We start from the raw sequence: 22312 nt of genomic DNA, 5'->3' as shown, positions 1-22312 counted from the left end.
AACTTGAGAGGAAAACTTTTAGATGGAACAGTTAAGGAGGGTTTACCTCTAGAGATGACTTTTAACCTAAAACTTGAAGAAGAAGAAGAAGGAGGCCATACGGAACCAATGTGGGGGCAGAAGAAGAGAAAAGTACTGAAAACGACACAATATTCCACTTGGAAGAAACAGTGAGATTAAGAGTTCTGGGGTAAAAAGCATTTCAGAGAGTCCTAGAAGTAATGGAATGTCAAAGTGAATGGAGCATGTGAGAGGGAGGAAGTCAGGTATTGGGTGAGGTCGAGGAACACAGGCAGGACCCCAAACATGCAGGGTCTTGTTGGCAATGACAAGAGTCTGGAATTTATTTTCAGAGTACAAGTAAGCCACTGAAGAACCTTCAAACAGAGAAGTGATTTGATTTAATAAGTGTTTTTTAAAAACACCCTGGCCATAGTGGCTACAACGTTGAGAAGCAGACAAGAGAGAACTACCACAGCCCAAACTAAAAATGATGGAAACAACCAGGTGTGGTGGCTCACATGTGTAATCCCAGCACTTTGGGAAGCCAAGGCGGCTGGATTACCCAAAGTCAGGAGTTTGAGACCAGTCTGGCCCACACGGCAAAACCCTGTCTCTACTAAAAATACAAAATCAGCCGGGTGTGGTGGTGTCTGCCTGTAATCCCAGCTACTCAGGAGGCTGAGGCAGGATAATCGCTTGAACCTGGGAGTCGGAGGTTGCAGCGAGCCAAGATCATTTCATTGCACCCCAGCCTGGGCAACAAGAGTGAAACTCCAACTCAAAAAAAAAAGAAAAAAAAAGGAAGCTTTTTGACCAGAATTATTTCAGAGATGAGAGAGAAAAAATAAGTAGATGTAAGATGAAATGTTGAAAAGGACCTTCTGAAAGGACCTTCTATAAAGAGCCAACTGATAAGAGTAAAAGATGACTTTGATTACATAAGTAGACAATAGTGTTATTTGCTGAGATGCTGAGACAGGAAAGGCCATGGAGGGATATGTGAGTGGGGAAGGGATATGTGAAAGAGGAGGGGAGGGGAGGGGAGGGGAGGGGAGGGGAGGGGAGGGAAGGGAAATAGCGATGTTAGGGGCAGGAGACCAGGAATTGTATTTTGGATATGTTAAATTTAAGATACATATGAGGCATACAAGAGAAAATATTAGGTGTTTGGATAGATGAGTCTGAAATACATAAGAAAGGTCCATGCTGGAACAGGTGTAAAAAGAGAAAGAAAAGACCGGGCGCAGTGGCTCACGCCTGTAATCCCAGCACTTTCGGAGGCCGAGGCGGGCAGATCACAAGGTCAGGAGATCAAGACGATCCTGGTTAACATGGTGAAACCCTGTCTCTACTAAAAAAAAAAAAAAATACAAAAATTTAGCCGGGTGAGGTGGCGGGCACCTGTGGTCCCAGCTACTCGGGAGGCTGAGGCAGGAGAATGGCATGAACCCGGGAGGAGGAGCTTACAGTGAGCCGAGATCGTGCCATTGCACTCTCCAGCACAGGTGACAGAGCAAGACTCCGTCAAAAAAAAAAGAGAGAGAGAAAGAAAACTGGTCACTGAGATAGGAGAAACACCAACAACTTACTCTTTTTGAAGCAGACACAGAAAATTATTTCAAGAAGATAGAGTGTATTCACTAAAGTGCTTAGAACAATGAAAACCAAAAATTGGCTTTGTCAACATGAAGGTTACATGGAGTGACCATCGTCTCACATTGGTGAGACAGTTTCTGTTTGTACATGTTGTCCCAGAGTCATAACTAACAACACAAAGTCATCTTTTACTCTTATCAGTAACAACACACAGTAACAACTGTCTCACAACTGTGAGACAGTTTCTGTTTGTACATGTTGTCCCAGAGTCATAACTAACAACACACTTTATTTTTAAATATGTATTAGTTTAAATGATAAAACTCTCTACTCACAGATGACATTAACAAAAGCTGTGTCAGTTATGAGAACATGGATATCAGATTGGATTAGGTTGAATAATAACAGGTAACAAAATCAAAATCTCATATGTGGCAAACTTTTGACATGTTGGCATTGAAAAGGAACAGAATCAAAGTAATATAAGATCTTGAGAGGTGCTGTGTTGCAGCTGAGAAATTTTAAAGCCTTTTCCTTTTTTTGTTTTGGAAATGTTCCAGCAGAGAGGAAAAGATGGATAATACAAGAAAATAAAGGTGATCCTGAAGAAGAGAAATCCTTGAAAATGTGACAAGGGATGGAGTCTAGGGGTTGGAGGAGGGGTTGACTTTGGACAGAATTGGGGCAAGTCCTCCAAGTAGCAAGAGGAATAAACTATTTGTCTTAAAACTTGTCCTTCAGATTTGGGACCATTCTATTCTAAACTTCTCCTAAAAGCAACTTACCATGCCACAAGTAGCCACAGTTTTCAAATGGAAGTCTCCAGCTATGCTGAACTCTTTGGACATTTTTAGAATTATTCTGTTTCTGGTAATTACAGAATCACTATTTCTAGTTATTATTTAGTCAATTATATATAAGAATCATTTTGCATAGTATTATTGCATTGTTTCAAGTGATAGTTATGAAAATTTCACAAAGCTTTTTCTAAAAAAAAAGAAAAAAAACTAGATCAGTTCTTCTTAGCCTTTTGGCTATCAAGTGTAAAATAACTAGATCAATTTTTCTTTTAGCTTAAATTTGGGCAAATTTCATTAGCATTGTGTTTTATTGCAGTACCATGATAATCAGTCATTAATGATTAGTTCCCTTACAAATAAATACATCTGACAGGATTATCTTTGAATTTACATCTCAATGGTTCCTAGAAGTATTCCGCTAGTGAATCTGTGAATACGGACTTAATGTATTCATTTTTATTGATATGCGGTGATCATTGAGGCTTTAACAATTAAAGCAACCTGCAAGGTCATAACAGAGAGTACACCAAAGCAGCAGATAACCAACAACTATAGAGAATGTCAATTTGGGGAGAGACTGATGTATATAAGCTAAATGATATACAGACCGCATTATTCCATGTGGGCTCTAGTCAATTAACTGTGAAGACCCTTTTGAAAGTGTGCCATACTTCTAATTACAATGCTTTGAAACTTAAGTGTGCTATTGTATTGATTTAACTTGAAGCTTGCTACCTTCAATATGCTCTCATTATATTTTTAAAAAGGCCATATAACAAAAAGATATTTGTCTATTCTTTTTGAGATTTGATGTAAACAAAAGTATATTATTCATTGTAACCCTGATAATATACAACTGAAGGAAGCAAATATGGGCTTGATGTTTGATTCTGAAGTCACCTCAATGAACATAGAATGAGAAAGCACGTGAAAGCAATTATTATGTATGTCAGGCCTCTGAGCCCAAACCAAGCCATTGCATGCCCTGTGACTTGCACATATATGCCCAGATGGCCTGAAGTAACCTAAGAATCACAAAAGAAGTGCAAATGCCCTGCCTGCCTTAACTGATGACATTCCACCACAAAAGAAGTGAAAATGGCCGGTCCTTGCCTTAAGCGATGATATTGTCTTGTGAAATTCCTCTCCCTGGCTCATCCTGGCTCAAAAAGCTCCCCACTGAGCAACTTGTAACCCCCACTCCTGCCTGCCAGAGAACAACCCCCCTTTGACTGTAATTTTCCTTTACCTACCCAAATCCTATAAAACGGCCCCACCCTTATCTCCCTTCCCTGACTCTCTTTTCGGACTCAGCCCTGCCTGCACCCAGGTGAAATAAACAGCCATGTTGCTCACACAAAGCCTGTTTGGTGGTCTCTTCACAGGGACACGCATGACAATGCATACTTCAGAATTCCTTTTCACAAATAACTTTTCATTAATAGAAGAAACTTAAGAAGTAACACATAATGAAGAAGGATATATTCTTTTCAAACTGGGAAAGGAATTTGATAGTGTTTGTAAAATGACTTGAATTAAGCATTGATTTTCTGAAATAATAATGATTATTTTAAATGTTTCTCAAAAGTGAGTTTACCTCTCATAACACAACTGACTTTCCAAATTTGAATTTTCTGACATTTTTTGATTCAGTAAACTAATTACACTATGGTGATCTACAAGAAACATTTTAAAGGCTTAAATTCAGAGCATGATGTATCTAGCATTTCAAAATGCACTCAACTGGACCATAATACAATAAGAATTAAAATTTATCATTCAATAATTGTCTTCAATATTGCAAGTTTCTCTTAATAAGATAACCATAATCTTTATTTTTATATTTACACCGAAATATCTCACAGGAAGGTTTTCTAAAAATATGATTAACATAACCATGTTTTATTTTTTAGCAAGGATATTTTTTCACCTCTGTTTTCTCATATGAAATACTAAAATTATAAGCTGTCCACTTTCAGTTTGTTTTCAATATGTTTATATTAGCATAACACACAGTTCACCTCTTGGCAAAGATAAGAGAAAAATGAGGCAAGCTAGAATTAAAGCTGAATCAAGTGAATCCTATGCAGCAGAAAGATTTAAGTAGAAATTTTAACTGTAAGTCATTTATACTAGAACTTCTCTTATCAGGTTAGAGTAAAAAAATCATCAAAAACAAGACATATTTCAGGTAAAATTAAAGGACATGAGTAATTAGTGGATACCTGTTGAAGCCTATACCTATGATATGCTAACCTTTGTTTCCATAAGTTGTTGAGCATCTAAAGGACATACATTTGTATGGCTCAGTAGATGTCACTAAATTGCCATGATCCAGTTCTTACTAAAAGCATGCAATCGCAGAAAGAAGCCAATATACTTTATGATCTTGTCTATTTCTAGCCTATATTATCTTGTTTAAAAAGTGCTTTCAAAATATATTTTGAAATTATTTTTTCTGAAAGAATAAGATTCAGGTCTTTGACTTGTATACACTTTGAATTTTTATATTCTGGATATACGATAAAATACGTGGATGCAATAGCTTCCCAGTAATTCCACGTAAATGCAGCTGCTATGTGCTTCTTTTTGTAACATCTGCCCTTTTTGATCAAAATCCAACCAAAAATACTCTCAAAACTCTTGAGGTACAGAGGACTTCTAGACTGACATCAGCTGCATAATTTCAGCTGAACTTCCATAGAATAATAACAAATATCTTTTTCAAAAAAGAAAACCCCCAAAACTCTGACGTTAAATGGATGCATCAAGTAAAATCAAAACTACTCTACGCTCCTCTGAGTTGACTAGCAGTGTTAATAACAGCAGTATATTTTATTAGATTAATTTCAGTAATTTTGTAATAGGTAATATGTTTTCAAGTAAAATGATGGGCAATGTCCCACTTTTAAATCTTTAATTATTTTAATTTGTCTTTAAAAATAACCCATAAAAGTTGATTGGTAACCAGTTTATCAGAGCACTGGAATAAATTGAATTAAAAATTACAGGCCAGGTGCAGTGGCTCAGGCCTGTAATCCCAGCACTCTGGGAGGCCAAGGTGGGTGGATCACTTGAGGTCAGGAGTTCGAGACCAGCCCTGGCCAACATGGTGAAACCCTGTCTCTACTAAAATTACAAAAATTAGCTGGGCGTGGTGGCAGGCATCTGTAATCCCAGCTACTCCAGAGGTTGAAGAAGGAGAATTGCTTAAACTACAGAGGTGAAGGTTTCAGTGAGCTGAGGTAGTACCACTGCATTCCAGCCTGGGTGATAGAGCAGGATTCTTTTTTGAAACACTGTCTCAAAACAGAAAAAAAAAAAAAAAAAACTTAAACATAGTTAATGTCTATTCTAATTAACTGGCCTATGTAGGTTACATTTTAAAATCCTCTTTTCCCAAGTTAAATGATGAAATTTCACTCCTACTCTATCTTTTGCATTAAAGGAATATATATCACTTGGAAAGGAAGAGAAAAATAGGTTTATGTTACAGGAACATTTCCTTGGTTGAGTAATTATGTAAAATGAAAATCAATTGTTCATTTTTTATTTTGTTCAAGTTAAAGTAAAATCAGTATTCCATGGTCATGTTTTTCTTGACACTACTGACAGGGGTTAATTAAAAGATTAATGGGATAATGTACACATTTCATTAGAAACAATTTTTTTATGTTTTGGAAAGTGGCTAAATAGATAATTTTTGTTTGTTTGTTTCCACTTCACTGATTTTCCAGCACTCTGAGCCAAAGTGTTCCTGCTCTAATTGGCACATGTCCTGTTCTTCGTTTCATTCTTAATATCTTCCAAATGAAGTGAAAAACTTGGATGCTTGCTTCCTATAGTGATAATGTTTCCATTGTCTTTGTTCCAATTGTTACTAAAATTAGTGGTTTCTTTCAGACTGCTCTGTGTTTTGAATGCACAATTTGCTGCATTTTTATAATATTTTCTACCACTCAAACACATAAGAAGGTATATGATGTGATGATAAAACAATTTTTCATTCCTAGGCATTATGCACAAGTACACTGGGTGAATCCTGGAGTAGTTTAAGTAATAGATAGTAGAAAGAGGCAATTATTTATAACATGTAATCTGACATGGCATGCATTTTGATGAAGTTATAATTATTTAATAGATAAATAGCATATACATCAGTACATACTTTATAAGCAATGCAATAAATCACTTAAAACCAAGAATAAAAGAAATATGAGCACTTTGGTGAAAGGGACCAGGACAGCAGGAACCAGGGCTGCAAAACAACTCCCGAACTAACTTAGGCAAACAATTCCAGGAATCTAGAAAGCAGAACAGACCGGGTGAGCAGACCGGGAAAACAAGCCCTACCCCTACCCTGCAAGCCCCTGATAAACGTCATCAGTGTTTCAAAATGTAACCGCCCTACCCCTACCCTACCCCTACCCTGCAAGCCCCTGATAAACGTCATCAGTGTTTCAAAATGCAACCGAAATACCAGAAATGGCTGGAACCGATCATAATCAGCCAAATCACCTTGTTCAAATGTCAGCCAATCCTAAGTCTGATGTGTACAAAATCCCCTATGACTCTGTACCTGTTTACCCCTGACTATAAAAATGCTGTCTGGAGCCCAGTTAAGGAACTTTCCCGCTCGTCTCATGACTAGTGAGGAAGTTCCAGGTTCGAACCTGTAATAAAGATCCTTGCCGCTTGGCTTTGACTCCGGACTCTGGTGGTCTTCTCTGGGTAATAAACGGTCTGGGCATAACATTGGTTCCAATTCAACTACTAAGTGTTATAAATTGTGTTTACTGATTTTTTGTTTTTATCCTAAAGATTGACAGTTATCATATTTTCCCTTATAGAAATAATTCTCATCTTGTTTATTCCACATTGTTTCAGCTGATGTACTTTTCCTCGTGGGTATAAAGCTAGAAAATCTTTTCCAGCTTCCCTTGTCATGAAGTGTCTCCACGTGACTAATCTCTAGCCAACAGAATGCAGAAAGGGGTGGGATTTGCCACTTCTAGTCCTTCCCCATTAAGCCTTTCACCCCTCCCTCAGCATACTGACTGGTGGAGATTCATGTTCTCAGCGGAATATACATGGAACACTTCAACTAATACAATTTGAGTAAGGTTAAATAAATGAACTTTTCACAAAGATGTGGTCAGAGAATAGAAAAGCCACAAAGGATAGTACAGAATACCAGGACCACAACATAGTTACTCTGACACTACCTCTACATCTAAAGACTAGAGGAAGAGAGAAGTTATCAGAACAGAGTAGAGGGCCATTTGCCAGGAGCAAAGACCTTGACTTCAGGGAGAGAACCAGCCCATGGGACACAACACAAAGTCAAAGGAATACACATTCAGGCTTTACCCTCCTGCCTCCCTTTTTTTTTTTTTGCTATGAGGAAAGAATCTGTTCCAGACCTTTCTCCTTGGCTTGAATGTGGCTGTCTTCTGTCTTCATGGTGTCTACCTTTTGTATAGGTCTCTCTCTGTGTCCTAATTTCCTCTTTTTATAAGAACACCAGTTATATTTTGTTAAGGCCCACCCTGATGAATTCATTTTAACATGATTACCTCTGTAATGACTCTGTAGCTATAAGCACATGTTCTGAGCTGCTGAGGGTTAACACTTCAATGCATAAATTTTGTGAAAATCCAATTTAGTCCATAAAAGAGCCCATTCATTTAATCCACACAGGTAAGTCTCAGAGGACCAGTGCAGAAAGAAACGGGAAACGAGCTGTAGAGCGATCTGGAGAAGCCCAGACACTTAGCACCTGTTGTGTACTCTAGATTAGCCCACCCTATTAAGGAAAGTGAGTATTCCTTGGATTATTTATCTGATCTCTTCAATATCCTCCAGTAAGACTCTATTGCATGTGATGTAGTTCACAGTTCTTACTATGGCATTTGATGACCTGTACAACCTTACTACTATTGCATTTTCATACCCGATTCTCATTCCTTCCTACCTAAATGATCTCAAATTATTACCTTCCTCTCTTCTTTTGATACCAGTACTTAGTTAAGGAACACCCTTCTCCTATTATCATCTAACAAATTAATATAATGACATTCAGGCTTTGTATCTGATTCTATATCACTTGAGAAAATAAATGCCAATGTGTGGATTTCATTGGTACCTGTCAGTCTTCTAAAGTGTCACGTCATTTACTGTTTATATAAATCATATGCCCTTTTTCAAAATGCTTTGTAATTTATTGCATGTCTAATGCAGTGATTTATTGTATCCAATGCATGTGGATGACTGTACATAAACAAAACTAGTAAATTATTATCTCAAGGATAACTAAAGATGTTCTCATTTGTTCTAGGTTATTTGGCTTTGCAGAGTTTGTAGAATAGGAGCCACCTGCTCCCAAAGAGTCAAACCAATAAATTCTCCATGAGACAGTTTTAGAACTGACAGAGTGTTTGTGAATTACTTACAAATTAGGATTTTGACTCAGAGCTTAAATGTAAGGCAACAAATTAAGGAATTTTTTAAAATTAATGGCAGTATTTTTAATTGGTAGACACTTAGAAAAATCTAAAATCCCATAGTTGAGGAGGTCAGAAAAGCCTAACTTAAATCTATCTTTTAATGCCAAATTCTACCCTTCTTCAAGAACAAGGTAGAAGTTAAGCAGTGACTTTAAATGGAAAAAAAAGAAACAAAAACCCAAAATACACTTGTTGTTAAAAGCAAACTCAATTATTATATTAATATAATTATACTTTAGTATATAATTATAATGTAATATATATTATGGTGTAATATATGCAATGATTACAAGTAGTGTATAGTATATTAATAACTGAATCCAATACACATGCATAATTATTTAAACTATACCAACAGACATGAATAAAATATAACATCAGACTCTCACATTTGTGTTTTACAGAAAATACCTGTGCCACTATCTTCAGCTTCTCATCCCCTTCTACCTTAATGTTTTACCTGGCGGTGTTCAATAGTGGAGTGACAAATGCTCACCATTTGCATTTTGCTTCATTACATACTCTATGCTATTTTTCCGTATTCTAACTTTACTGCTTTATCCCATTTTGACTGTCCCTTTCATTAAAATGTAAACACCAGCTATAGTTAATTTCTCACTAAAATAATTTTTAGTATGTATGCTTTTACTATCTTTATTATGCCAAAGTATATTTCACCTGATTTTAAGCACTCCATATTTTCCTTCCTGCTTTCGTTATTTTAAGCAATCACACATTTCTTTTTTGAAAGGGCCGTCCTGCTCTGCAGAACAGCTTGTCTTTCCTTGTTCTCAAAAATAATGAGCCAGGTTACTTTTTCATAGAGCATATTTGTTCCGCTTTTTCTGAGACAGATCTTCATCATGGGCCTAGCACAATTTTGTTGTCCTTTTTCTTCACAGTTCTATAAGAGTATGTAAGTCAAGACCCTTCTCCTATATTCATTTTCAAGAAGAAAGACTTATTTCAACAATAACAAAATAAAAGAGGGTAAAATTGGGGTGAATTGTATGCACACCATTTACCTTTACTTATAAGAATATGTTAATGGTCAAAACATTTTAGCTGCAACAATTCGTGAACTGTATTCAACTCACAATTCAGGGTTTTGACTTTCTTTCCCCAGGACTATGTTTTAAAGATACAGAAAAATAAAATTAATGGAGCTTCACTCTTGTACTTTATAGATGATAATCATGGAGAAAATATATTTCTATACATTTTTTATTACTTCAAACACACTAAAACTCTGAGAAGAAATATTTCTGAGTTTAGATTATTTAGATCAGATATAGACAGGATATCAACTAATTTTTGATAAAAATAAAAAGCAACGGTGTAAGCAAACTGAAACCAAATTGTAGTCATATAACATAAAAGAAAGTGATTTTTTGGTTAAGTATTCTTAAAAGTGACATTTTGTAATAAGGATAGTGAAAAATATGTATTCTTGGGATTTAAAACATCTTATACATTTAATGTTTCTTTTAAAGGAGACTGATGTCTTGTTACTTTAACAATACAAACTGTCCGTGTTTAGTAGAAACAATGATCAGGTCAAGGGGCAGGAGATCTGGGTTCTAATCTTGCTCCCTTACTGACTAGCAATGTGATAGAGAAAGTTGTCTAGCTTCTATGAGTCTCAGCTTTCAAACATGCAAAATGACTGCTACGGGCTGAATTGTGTTTCACTCAAAATTAACATGTTGATGTCTCAGCCATCAGTACCTGAGAATGTGACTATATTTGGAAATAGGGTCTTCAAAGAAGTAATAAACTAAAATGAGGTCATCAGGGTAGGCTTTAATCCAATGCGTCTGGTGATCTTATTACAAGAGGAAATTAGTAGACACATACAAAGGGTAGATGATGTGAAGACACAGGGAGAACACAGCCACCTGCAAGCAAAAGGAGACCTCAAAAGAAATTAAACCTGTTGTCATTTTAATCTCAGAATTGTGAGACTAAATTGCAATTGTGAGATTAAATCGCCTGTAGAATAGTGAGAAAATTAATTACCGTTGTTTGAGCCACCTTCTCTGTGATACTTTGTTATGGCAGCCCAGCAACCTAGTAAAACAGGCATTATAAGTTTTATGATGATTAGATGTAGTTGTGTGTGTGTAAAGCATATGGTACACGGTAATTGTTTAGTGTGTGTTAATTAATATTGTTTCTTCTGCTAGTATTTTTCCTGGACACATCATTTATAACTCTTATCTTTACCTGATCTTGAACATACAGCAGTTCTTTGCTGGTAGGGGGAAAACAGTAATTCAATTCATATTACATTTCCCTAGCATGGTTCATGGGACCTGTAACTTCACACTTTCAGATTTTGGAGTGAAAGCAGCCTTGAGATTGTGTCATTTTCTAGTTATGTCATTATCTCTACTTAATCTCCCTGTCATTCAGTTTTGCATCTGAAAAATGTGTATAATTATAACTGTTTACAGGAATAAATTTATATATATAATATAGTACTTGATAAAAATTCTTGATGAAGAAACTGTAATTATGATTTTTTTTAAAAAAATAATTTTTGTTTTACTCTTTTCCAACCATGCCTGAGGCCAGGACAGCTTCTGTGGGTTTTCCCTGTGTCTCTCCATGATACCAATCTGTCATTTTGCTTTATTCAGGAGCCCATCTATGTCTTTCATGATTTGATTCTTACCACCACCCAAGGCTCATGGACTTGCTTCCCTACAGATGATGGTCATCCCTGCCCAGGGAAATTATTACCTCAGCTGAGATGGCATTTTCCAAAGTGTACTGCCCTCAACATTTGTTATTTAGGAGATTAAAATGATGAAGAAAGATATTAAATTTGTGTCTGTGTTATGACACTTTCAAGTATAGTGACACTAAGCATTAAGAAAAAAAAGATAATTTATTAAATAGCATCTCAGAGTTGTTAAAATGCTCATGTTCATTTTGAGTATTTTGGTTGGGGGGTAGATGTGATGAAAGCTTTCCTCAATTTATTTGATGATACATTATTTTTTGGTCAATTATCTGTAAGCATCTATATTCTAGATAATATAATTTGGGTGGTTGTAGCATAAAGAAGGTAGAACTTCCTTAAAACCTCTCATTTAACTTTTTTCCCAGTCTCTCTTTAGGACTCCTTTTTTTCTTTTACCTTTTTATTGGCTTTAAATAGATATTTCCTTTTACTAAATAATCTAGTGCCAGAAAATAATTTAATCTACATAACAGCTTATGGCTGTGGTATGTGTTGTCAGCATCACTCAAAGAAATAAAAAAGGTGGAGGGAGGCAAGGCACATAACAAAAAAGCATTACATCTGTATTAAAAATTAAAATTTACTAAAATTCAAATAAGAAAAAGGAGAAGTTTACTTATCAGATTGGCAAACTGATTTATTTCAGATGTTCATGAGCATTTGGGGATAGGGTCACCTTCAAACACAGCTTTTGAAAATATTAATAATATACCTTAATTACTCCATCTGGATTGTGGTGGGCCATTTTAATTTCCTTCTTTATGCTTTTCTGGAAGTGCCACATTTTCTACACTGAATATAATTTACTTTGTTCATCAAAATAAATTACCAGTTTAGTTTATGTGTTAACAACTTCCCTATGAGAAAAATATGAGGCTTTTATGGATCTTTTGTAAATCTCCTTATGTGAGTTCATTGGTAATATAATCCCAGCCAGGCAAGGTGGCTCACACCTGTAATCCCAGCACTTTGGGAGGCCCAGGCGGGCGGATCACGAGGTCAGGAGATTGAGACCATCCTGTGAATGGTGAAATCCCGTCTCTACTAAAAATACAAAAAATTAGCCAGGTGTGGTGGCAGGCGCCTGTAGTCCCAGCTACTCAGGAGGCTGAGGTAGGAGAATGGCATGAACCCGGGAGGCGGAGCTTGCAGTGAGCCGAGATCGCGCCACTGCACTCCAGCCTGGGAGACAGAGCGAGACTCTGTCTCAAAACAACAACAACAACAACAACAACGACAACAACAACAAATAATGATAATGTAATCTCTATAATAGTCTTTTCTCAGTACATTTTTTAGAATATATAGAAAAACTTGACAGATGTTAATTCATACACACGTACATGTTAATACTAATCAGTATAACCTCAATTTTGAAATGACAAGGGCAATATTATGAGGAATAGGCTTTGCTACTTAATGAGATTAAGTGGAAAATAAATAATTATCTTACCTGATAAGTAGTGTATACTTTTGCCCATCGTCCACTCTAATAGCAGTATTAATGCTTTTAAATTTTGCTTCACCAGGACAGTAAAAGTGGTACTGTTGGGGAAAAAAAGTTTGTCCTCAGTTTTTCAGCATGAAGTTAATACCTTATATTTGCACTGGACTTTATAATTTATCAATATATTTTACATCACTTTGGAGAGACATGAAGTTTGAAACTTAAAGAGAAGTGATAACTGAAGGTTTACAACTAATAAGTCCTATAATTAATATGCACAAATATATGAGTATTATATAGATACAAGTACACATGCATATATGTGTACACACACACATCCAGATTGTTTTCCAGTATTCTGAGGAACGTGGTTGGGAAAGGCAACATTCTCTACTAGTAGAAAGCAAATATTCTTGGAATCTTCCTTACATAACAGCAGTTGAGCAAGGCAAAGAGTGGTTAATACAATCTAGAGGACAATATTAATGTCACAGGAAGGGAAACTTTAGATTGTGAAACCTAATCATTCATTCCAAGCTTTTGGAGATATCAGGGTGTCTGGCATTTGCAGAATTATTGCTAATGGCAACTAAGTTGTGATCTACAGAGGAAAAGTCATGTCTATATCAGGTATGATTAACCAAGCATCCCCAGGAAATCCATGGATGTGCTACAGCGGCTTATTAAGCTTCTTAGCAAGCATGTGCCTACATGTATATTGATTATATCATGTCTATTCTTTCCCAGAGAGGGATTTTAATGTTTTTATTGTATCTAAAAGTGATCTATAACCCACATGTGTTAAGAAACTCACTTGCATTGTGTTTCATAACATGTGCCCCTAGCTGGCTGTGTTTAAGTAGATATACCCAAATACTCCAAAGATGTAGTCCAAAGATAAAGATAATGCTATGTATTTTAACTTTTTATGATATTTGGCCATTGCAAAAGACTCCTTTCCTTTATAAGATTATCTATTGTCAGTTGACTTTAAAAACTCCAATAAGAAGCATTAGGAGAAATTACTGGAGACTTGTAGGATTGTAGGTTAAAATATTTTATGAAATAATGTATTACTAAGACTAATGGATAGCCACTGCTTTCCCTATCAAATGAGAAAAAAATTAATTCACAATAGGTTCAATGAAGATATTTAGGGACTATAAAACTAATTAGTGAAGAGAGGTACAGAATTTCTTTCCCTTTGGTTTTATGAAAAAGAAAGGATATATACTTATAGGTCTATAATAGTTGCTGTTATTTACTTAGTTGTAGTAATTTGTCAGTCTCCATTTTAAGAAAATTTAAGGTTATTTGGTCTTCAGTTAGATGATCAGAGTTCAAATCCCAGCTCTGTTACTTAGGAGTTTTGAGACTTCACATGTGTTTTGTGCTAAAATCTACTCACTTGTAAAATGGGGCAATGTAAACTTTTGCGTGGTTTAAATTGGTAAATGAATAAATATTGTGAAATAAATATTACAAGTGGGCAAATAAGTCAGTCAAAGTAGGACACACAGAATTATACCTGGGACATAATCATATATAAAGGCTATAAGGGCTAGCATTTTTTTTTTGCTCCTTCTCCCAGGCTGGAGTGCCATGGTGCTATATGTATATGTATTATATTACTTCAGAAACATGGACATTTAAAGAAAATCAAACTAAGAGAATTTGCCTATTTAAATAATAAAGTATAACTCATTCATCCTTTCATGGAAATTCACATGTACACTTAAATCACATCATAAAGAGATGGTAGACCAAATGCAGTTATTATGTTTCATATATTAGAATTACATGAGTTAATTACCTTATTATACTGAGTTATTGCAATGATGATTAGGATGACTTCCCTAAACCAGGTATTCAGAGCAGGGATATGAGACAATTTGTTAAGGTAGAATGATGTTGGGAAAAGAGTATGCACTTTCAAATCAAAGTTGGTTTCAAAATGTTATTAGCTTCGTAATCTTGGACTTTTGAAAGGTTCTTTTAACGCTTACCAAGTGCAAAGTCAGCAATCTCAAACTTTTTGATCTCACAGTACCTTTGCATTCATAATAATTATTGAGAACCCCAAGGAGTTTTTGTTAACTGGGATGTGTCTATCAATATTTACACTGCTAAATATTACAACAGACATTTTTAAGATACAAAAATACATAATAAAATGATACGTTAGCGATTAGAGCAAGGATATCATTGCATGTCATGTAGCCTCTGGAAAACTCTGCTATACACTTATGAGAGTAAAACTGAATAAGGCAAATAACACCCCTTGCCTACAGAAAACTTATGAAAACAGGTTTTCTCTTCAGGACCCTCTAAACAAATCTTGGGATTCCTTAGGGATTCCCAGACTATACCTGCCCTTAAGGTTATAAAAATGATAACAATTATTATCATTGGGAAATTAAGAAATTGGGAAACTACTCAATAAAGAAGTAGAAGAAAAGTTGAAAATAAGTAGAAAAAAAGACAACGAATGTTAATTCAAATCATATACTGTTTGAAATATTAATATCTAAATATCTATAAACTGATCTATCTGAGTATAAATTTTTCTCTGTATATTATATGAGGTCTTAATGACTCTCTCTTGCCATCTGAATGATATTCTAATTAGGTATATTTTCCACAAAAAACTAGAAACATTTTGAGCAAAATACTCTGACAATTAAATTTTTTAAATTTATAAATATGTGATTAATGAAACCCAGTTAGCTTATTTTTTGAATAAGTTGTTAACTACTTTATATTATTATGAAATCTTTTTTTTTTTTTTTTTTTTTTGCTTAAAAAATACTTTGTTGTTGGTTCATATATATGTAGAAAGAAATTATAAAAGTAGAGGAAGAGACATCCTGGCTATCAATATAAAATATAAAGTTTAAATTTTATTTTGAAAATAACCAATAAAGCACATAATTAGAACAACTTTGTATTTGTTTTTTTTTTTTTTTTTTTTTTTTGAGACAGAGTCTCGCTCTGTTGCCCAGGCTGGAGTGCAGTGGCGCGATCTCGGCTCACTACAACTTTGTATTTTTTAAAAAATTAAGTGAACTGAATAACTTACCTTTAAAGTACCATTTTCAATAAACAATTGAATAAAAAATCCATCTACTAAATTTGAGTCTTGTTTGACATAGAGCAGGAGTCCATAGGAGCTGAAGGTCTGAAATTCTAGGGAGATGTTATTTTGTGGATGTAAAACCACATTCCGAAATTCTAGATAGGAATCTCCATAATAGCAAACACAACTGAAATCTGTGGAGTCAGAAAGAAAATACAATTTAGTTTGAAATAAATATTCAATACTTAGATTTCACATTAACATAGCATATGTTTTCTCTAATGGCTCATACATGACTCTTTCCTGCCTCTTTCAAGCCCAGGCACTTATTTCCTTTGGAATAGTCACAGCAGTTGTGTCTTGATTTCTTTGTATTTGATGGCTTCATGATGAAATCTCATTGTCAGGCAAGGAAATCAAGATGATTACTCTTCAACACTGCTTTTACTTACATTTTATGTTATAAGTTAACAGAAAAGGGCCCATTTTCTAAATATGTACTTATTTCTTCTTTATATATGATATTGATACAAAATTATGATTAGTATTGTTAATAATTTGATTTGGGAGGTTTATGAGGGAATGCTAGAGATTGAGAAGCATAGAAATTGTTAACTTTTGTATTAACACTCTAAATTATATGAGTTTCTTAACAACTCTCTCTCACCTTCTGAATGATATTCTAATTAGCTGTAGATTTTCAGAAAAAAATGAAGACACTTTGAGCAAAATATTCCACGATTAAATTTCTTACATTTATAAATATGTGATTAATAAAACCAAGTTAGCTTATTTTTGAATAAGTTGTTAACTACTTTATGTTATTATTAAATCTTTTTTTTTGCTTGATAAATACTGGATTGATTGTTCTTGGCTAATGATTCCTGAAACGATGGATGTGAATATCCCCTTTCTTCCAGTTCCTTTCTTCTTTTGCTATTTTCATGACCTTCCCAACTCAAGCTGTCTTTCTCTTTTAAAACTTTCGAATTATGTACTATTTATAACTACTAGAAAATATTATTTATAAAACCATGTGAGTTTTAGTTTTCTGTCTATCATAGGATAATAATCATTTTTGATTCCGTACTTTAAAACTTCAAGAAATTTTACATCCTCTATGTCCTATCTTTATTTTGAATTTTCAATGAAGTTTTAGAATTACTCATTTTGCTACGTTTTCAAACTTGTAACAATTTCTAAAGAAATAATCAGCTAAGTCTCAAATTAGTTTTTTTCACTAGAGAGAAGGTTCAAAATACTGCCAGGAAACATTTGCACTTCATAGACATAAAAGCATGTGTATATGTTTGTGTGTTTGTGTGTGTGTTTAATCAAGGACTGAGTTCATTAGTGAAGGACAGATTAATGATTGAAAAAATAACAATGTCCTTTCAATTTTGACATTCTAATTTTTTCAGTTGTTAAATGATAGGGACATATTTTTTTTTTCCCCATGTAGAGTTTCAATGGTGATGTTAAAAGCATAATACAGTAACATTTTAAACAACAAGAACTTGTTTAAAAGATTTCTGGCATTTATTTTAACAAATTGAGAATAAAGTCATATATCAGTTTGATTTAAAGTTCAAATTGTGAAAGAGCATAAAATAATTTCAAAAAGTAACATTACAACAAGAATATACCGAATATTGACAAAAAAAAAAAAAAAAAAAAAAAACTATCACACACAAGGAAGGGATCAAGGGATCTTCAAAAAGTTCACATAAAATATATATTATTTAAAAACTATGGATGAATTTCACTCATCATAACATGTCTGAACAGAATCTATTTTGAGTTACTAAGAAGGATAAGACATCTGTTTAAAAGTAGCCCCTATCAGAACAACATGAATTCTGCTAAAACTGAAGCAAGAACAAATATCAAATCTATGATGAAGCTTGGGTAGAAGAATAGTAAAATCACTGATGCTTTACAAAAATTTATATGGACAATGCCCCAAAGAAATTCACAGTTTACAAGTGAAAAACTTGTTTTAAGAAGGGACAAGACTATCTGGAAGATGAAGTCCTTAGTGGCTGGCCATCCATATCAATTTTCAAGGTAAAAATTAATCATATTCATGCCCTAATTGAAGAGAACCAATAATTAACAGTAAAAACAATAGTCAACAGCATTGACATCTCAACTGATTCAGGTTACACGACTCTGAATGCAAAATTAAAGTTGAGCAAACTTTCCACTCAGTGGGTGTCAAAACTGTTGTGCCCAGATCAGCTGTAGACAAGAACAGAGTCTTCAATTGAAATTTTAAACAAATAAGAATAATATCTTGAAGTATGTCTTTGAAGAGTTGTAACAGGAGATGAAACATGGCTCCACGAGTATGATATTGAAGACAAAGTACAATCAAAGGAATGGCTATCAAGAGGTGAAAGTGGTCTAGTCAGAGCAAAAGTAGACCAGTTAAGATCAAACATTATTGATATGGTTTGGCTCTGTGTCCCCACCCAAATCTCATTTTGTAGCTCCCACAATTCCCATATGTTGTGGAAGGGACTCAGTGGGATATGATTGCATCACAGAGAAGGTTTTTCCTGTTCTGTTCTTGCAAGAGTGAATGGGTCTCATGAGATATGATGATTTTAAAAACAGGAGTTGCCCTGAACAAGCTATCTCTGCCTGCTGTCCTCCATGTAAGACGTGACTTGCTTCTCCTTTCCTTCCACCATGATTATGAAAAGATATCTAAAAATGTGGAAGCGACTTTGGAACTGGGTAACAGGCAGAGGTTGGAGCAGTTTGGAGGGCTCAGAAGAAGACAGGAAAATGTGGGAAAGTTTGGAACTCCCTAAAGACTTTTTGAATGGCTTTAACCAAAATGATATGGACAATGAAACCTGGGCTGAGGTGGTCTAAGATGGAGATGAGGAATTTGTTGGGAACTGGAGCAAAGGTGACTCTTGTTATGTTTTAGAAAAGAGACTGGAGGTATTTTGCCCCTGCCCCAGAGACTGTAGAACTTTGTACTTGAGAAATATGATTTAGGATATCTGGCAGAAGAAATTTCTAAGAAACAAAACATTCAAGAGGTGAATTGTGTGCTATTAAAAGAATTCAGTTTTGTGGGACGGAGCAAGATGGCCGAATAGGAACAGCTCCAGTCTCCAACTCCCAGCACGAGCGACACAGAAGACCTGCATTTTCAACCGAGGTACTGGGGTCATCTCACTAGGGAGTGCTGGACAATCAGTGCTGGTCAGATGCTGCAGCCCGACCAGCGAGAGCTGAAGCAGGGCGAGGCATCACCTCACCTGGGAAGCACAAGGGGGAAGGGAATCCCTTTTCCTAGCCAGGGGAACTGAGACACACAACACCTGGAAAATCGGGTAACTCCCACCCCAATACTGCGCTGTAAGCAAACAGACACCAGGAGAATACATCCCACACCTGGCCGGGAGGGTCCCACGCCCACGGAGCCTCCCTCATTGCTAACACAGCAGTCTGTGGCGATCTAACTGCAAGGCAGCAGCGAGGCTGGGGGAGGGTCACCCGCCATTGCTGAGGCTTAAGTAGGTAAACAAAGCTGCTGGGAAGCTCGAACTGGGTGGAGCTCACAGGAGCTCAAGGAAACCTGCCTGTCTCTGTAGACTCCACCTCTGGGGACAGGGCACAGCTAAATACAACAACAACAAAAAAGCAGCAGCAACCTGTGCAGACGCAAACTCCCTGTCTGATAGCTTTGAAGAGAGCAGTGGATCTCCCCACACGGAGGTTGAGATCTGAGAAGGGACAGACTGCCTGCTCAAGTGGGTCCCTGACCCCTGAGTAGCCTAACTGGGAGACATCCCCCACTAGGGGCAGTCTGACACCCCACACCTCACAGGGTGGAGTACACCCCTGAGAGGAAGCTTCCACAGTAAGAATCAGACAAGTACACTCGCTGGTCAGCAATATTCTATCTTCTGCAACCTCTGCTGCTGATACCCAGACAAACAGGGTCTGGAGTGGACCTCAAGCAATTTCCAAGAGACCTACAGCTGAGGGTCCTGAGTGTTAGAAGGAAAACTATCAAACAGGAAGGACACCTATACCAAAACCCCATCAGTACATCACCATCATCAAAGACCAGAGGCAGATAAAACCACAAAGATGGGGAAAAAGCAGGGCAGAAAAGCTGGAAATTCAAAAAATAAGAGCGCATCTCCCCCTGCAAAGGAGCACAGCCCATCGCCAGCAATGGATCAAAGCTGGTCAGAGAATGACTTTGAAAAGATGAGAAAAGAAGGCTTCAGTCCATCAAAATTCTCAGAGCTAAAGGAGGAATTACATACCCAGCGAAAAGAAACTAAAAATCTTGAAAAAAGAGTGGAAGAATTGACAGCTAGACTAATTAATGCAGAGAAGGTCATAAATGAAATGACAGAGATGAAAACCATGACACGAGAAATACGTGACAAATCCACAAGCTTCAGTAACTGACTCGATCAACTGAAAGAAAGAGTATCAGCGATTGAGGATCAAATGAATGAAATGAAGCGAGAAGAGAAACCAAAAGAAAAAAGAAGAAAAAGAAATGAACAAAGCCTGCAAGAAGTATGGGATTATGTAAAAAGACCAAATCTATGCCTGATTGGGGTGCCTGAAAGTGAGGGGGAAAATGGAAACAAGTTGGAAAACACTCTTCAGGATAGCATCCAGGAGAACTTCCCCAACCTAGTAGGGCAGGCCAACATTCAAATTCAGGAAATACAGAGAACGCCACAAAGATACTCCTCCAGAAGAGCAACTCCAAGACACATAATTGCCAGATTCACCAAAGTTGAAATGAAGGAAAAAATCTTAAGGGCAGCCAGAGAGAAAGGTCGGGTTACCCACAAAGGGAAGCCCATCAGACTAACAGCAGATCTCTCAGCAGAAACTCTACAAGCCAGAAGAGAGTGGAGGCCAATATTCAACGTTCTTAAAGAAAAGAATTTTAAACCCAGAATTTCATATCCAGCCAAACTAAGTTTCACAAGTGAAGGAGAAATAAAATCCTTTACAGATAAGCAGATGCTTAGAGATTTTGTCACCACCAGGCCTGCCTTATAAGAGACCCTGAAGGAAGCCCTAAACATGGAAAGGAACAACCGGTACCAGCCATTGCAAAAACATGCCAAAATGTAAAGACCATCGAGGCTACAACAGCCCTTCATGCTAAAAACGCTCAATAAATTCGGTATTGATGGAACGTACCTCAAAATAATAAGAGCTATTTATGACAAACCCACAGCTAATATCATACTGAATGGGCAAAAACTGGAAAAATTCCCTTTGAAAACTGGCACAAGACAGGGATGCCCTCTCTCACCACTCCTATTCAACATAGTGTTGGATGTTCTGGCTAGGGCAATCAGGCAAGAGAAAGAAATCAAGGGTATTCAGTTAGGAAAAGAAGAAGTCAAATTGTCCCTGTTTGCAGATGACATGATTGTATATTTAGAAAACCCCATTGTCTCAGCTCAAAATCTCCTTAAGCTGATAAGCAACTTCAGCAAAGTCTCAGGATACAAAATTAATGTGCAAAAATCACAAGCATTCTTATACACCAGTAACAGACAAACAGAGAGCCAAATCATGAATGAATTTCCATTCACAATTGCTTCAAAGAGAATAAAATACCTAGGAATCCAACTTACAAGGGATGTAAAGGACCTCTTCAAGGAGAACTACAAACCACTGCTCAGTGAAATCAAAGAGGACACAAACAAATGGAAGAACATACCATGCTCATGGATAGGAAGAATCAATATCGTGAAAATGGCCATACTGCCCAAGGTTATTTATAGATTCAATGCCATCCCCATCAAGCTACCAATGAGTTTCTTCACAGAATTGGAAAAAACTGCTTTAAAGTTCATATGGAACCAAAAAAGAGCCCGTATTGCCAAGACAAAGTCAAAGGACAAAGTCCTAAGTCAAAAGGACAAAGCTGGAGGCGTCACGCTACCTGACTTCAAACTATACTACAAGGCTACAGTAACCAAAACAGCATGGTACTGGTACCAAAACAGAGATATAGACCAATGGAACAGAACAGAGTCCTCAGAAATAATACCACACATCTACAGCCATCTGATCTTTGACAAACCTGACAAAAACAAGAAATGGGGAAATTTAATATTTAAT

At 36.1% G+C, this 22312-nt stretch overlaps 1 protein-coding gene across 1 annotated transcript in view; it reads right to left on the bottom strand.

Annotated features, from left to right (window-relative positions):
- Nucleotides 1-22312, bottom strand: part of EYS (eyes shut homolog) — a 1801461-nt gene that overhangs the window by 703784 nt on the left and 1075365 nt on the right. The window contains exons 22-23 of the mRNA XM_026455461.1: nt 16181-16371; nt 13108-13199 (exon numbers count right to left, since the gene is read on the bottom strand). Coding sequence (XP_026311246.1) covers nt 13108-13199; nt 16181-16371 — 283 coding nt within the window. The remainder of the gene's footprint in view (nt 1-13107; nt 13200-16180; nt 16372-22312) is intronic.

Source organism: Piliocolobus tephrosceles, chromosome 5 (genome assembly GCF_002776525.5).
Source record: "Piliocolobus tephrosceles isolate RC106 chromosome 5, ASM277652v3, whole genome shotgun sequence".
In the NCBI taxonomy this organism is placed as follows: domain Eukaryota; kingdom Metazoa; phylum Chordata; class Mammalia; order Primates; family Cercopithecidae; genus Piliocolobus; species Piliocolobus tephrosceles.
Note: the sequence above shows the minus strand (reverse complement) of the source record. Positions and strands in the feature narration are given on the sequence as shown.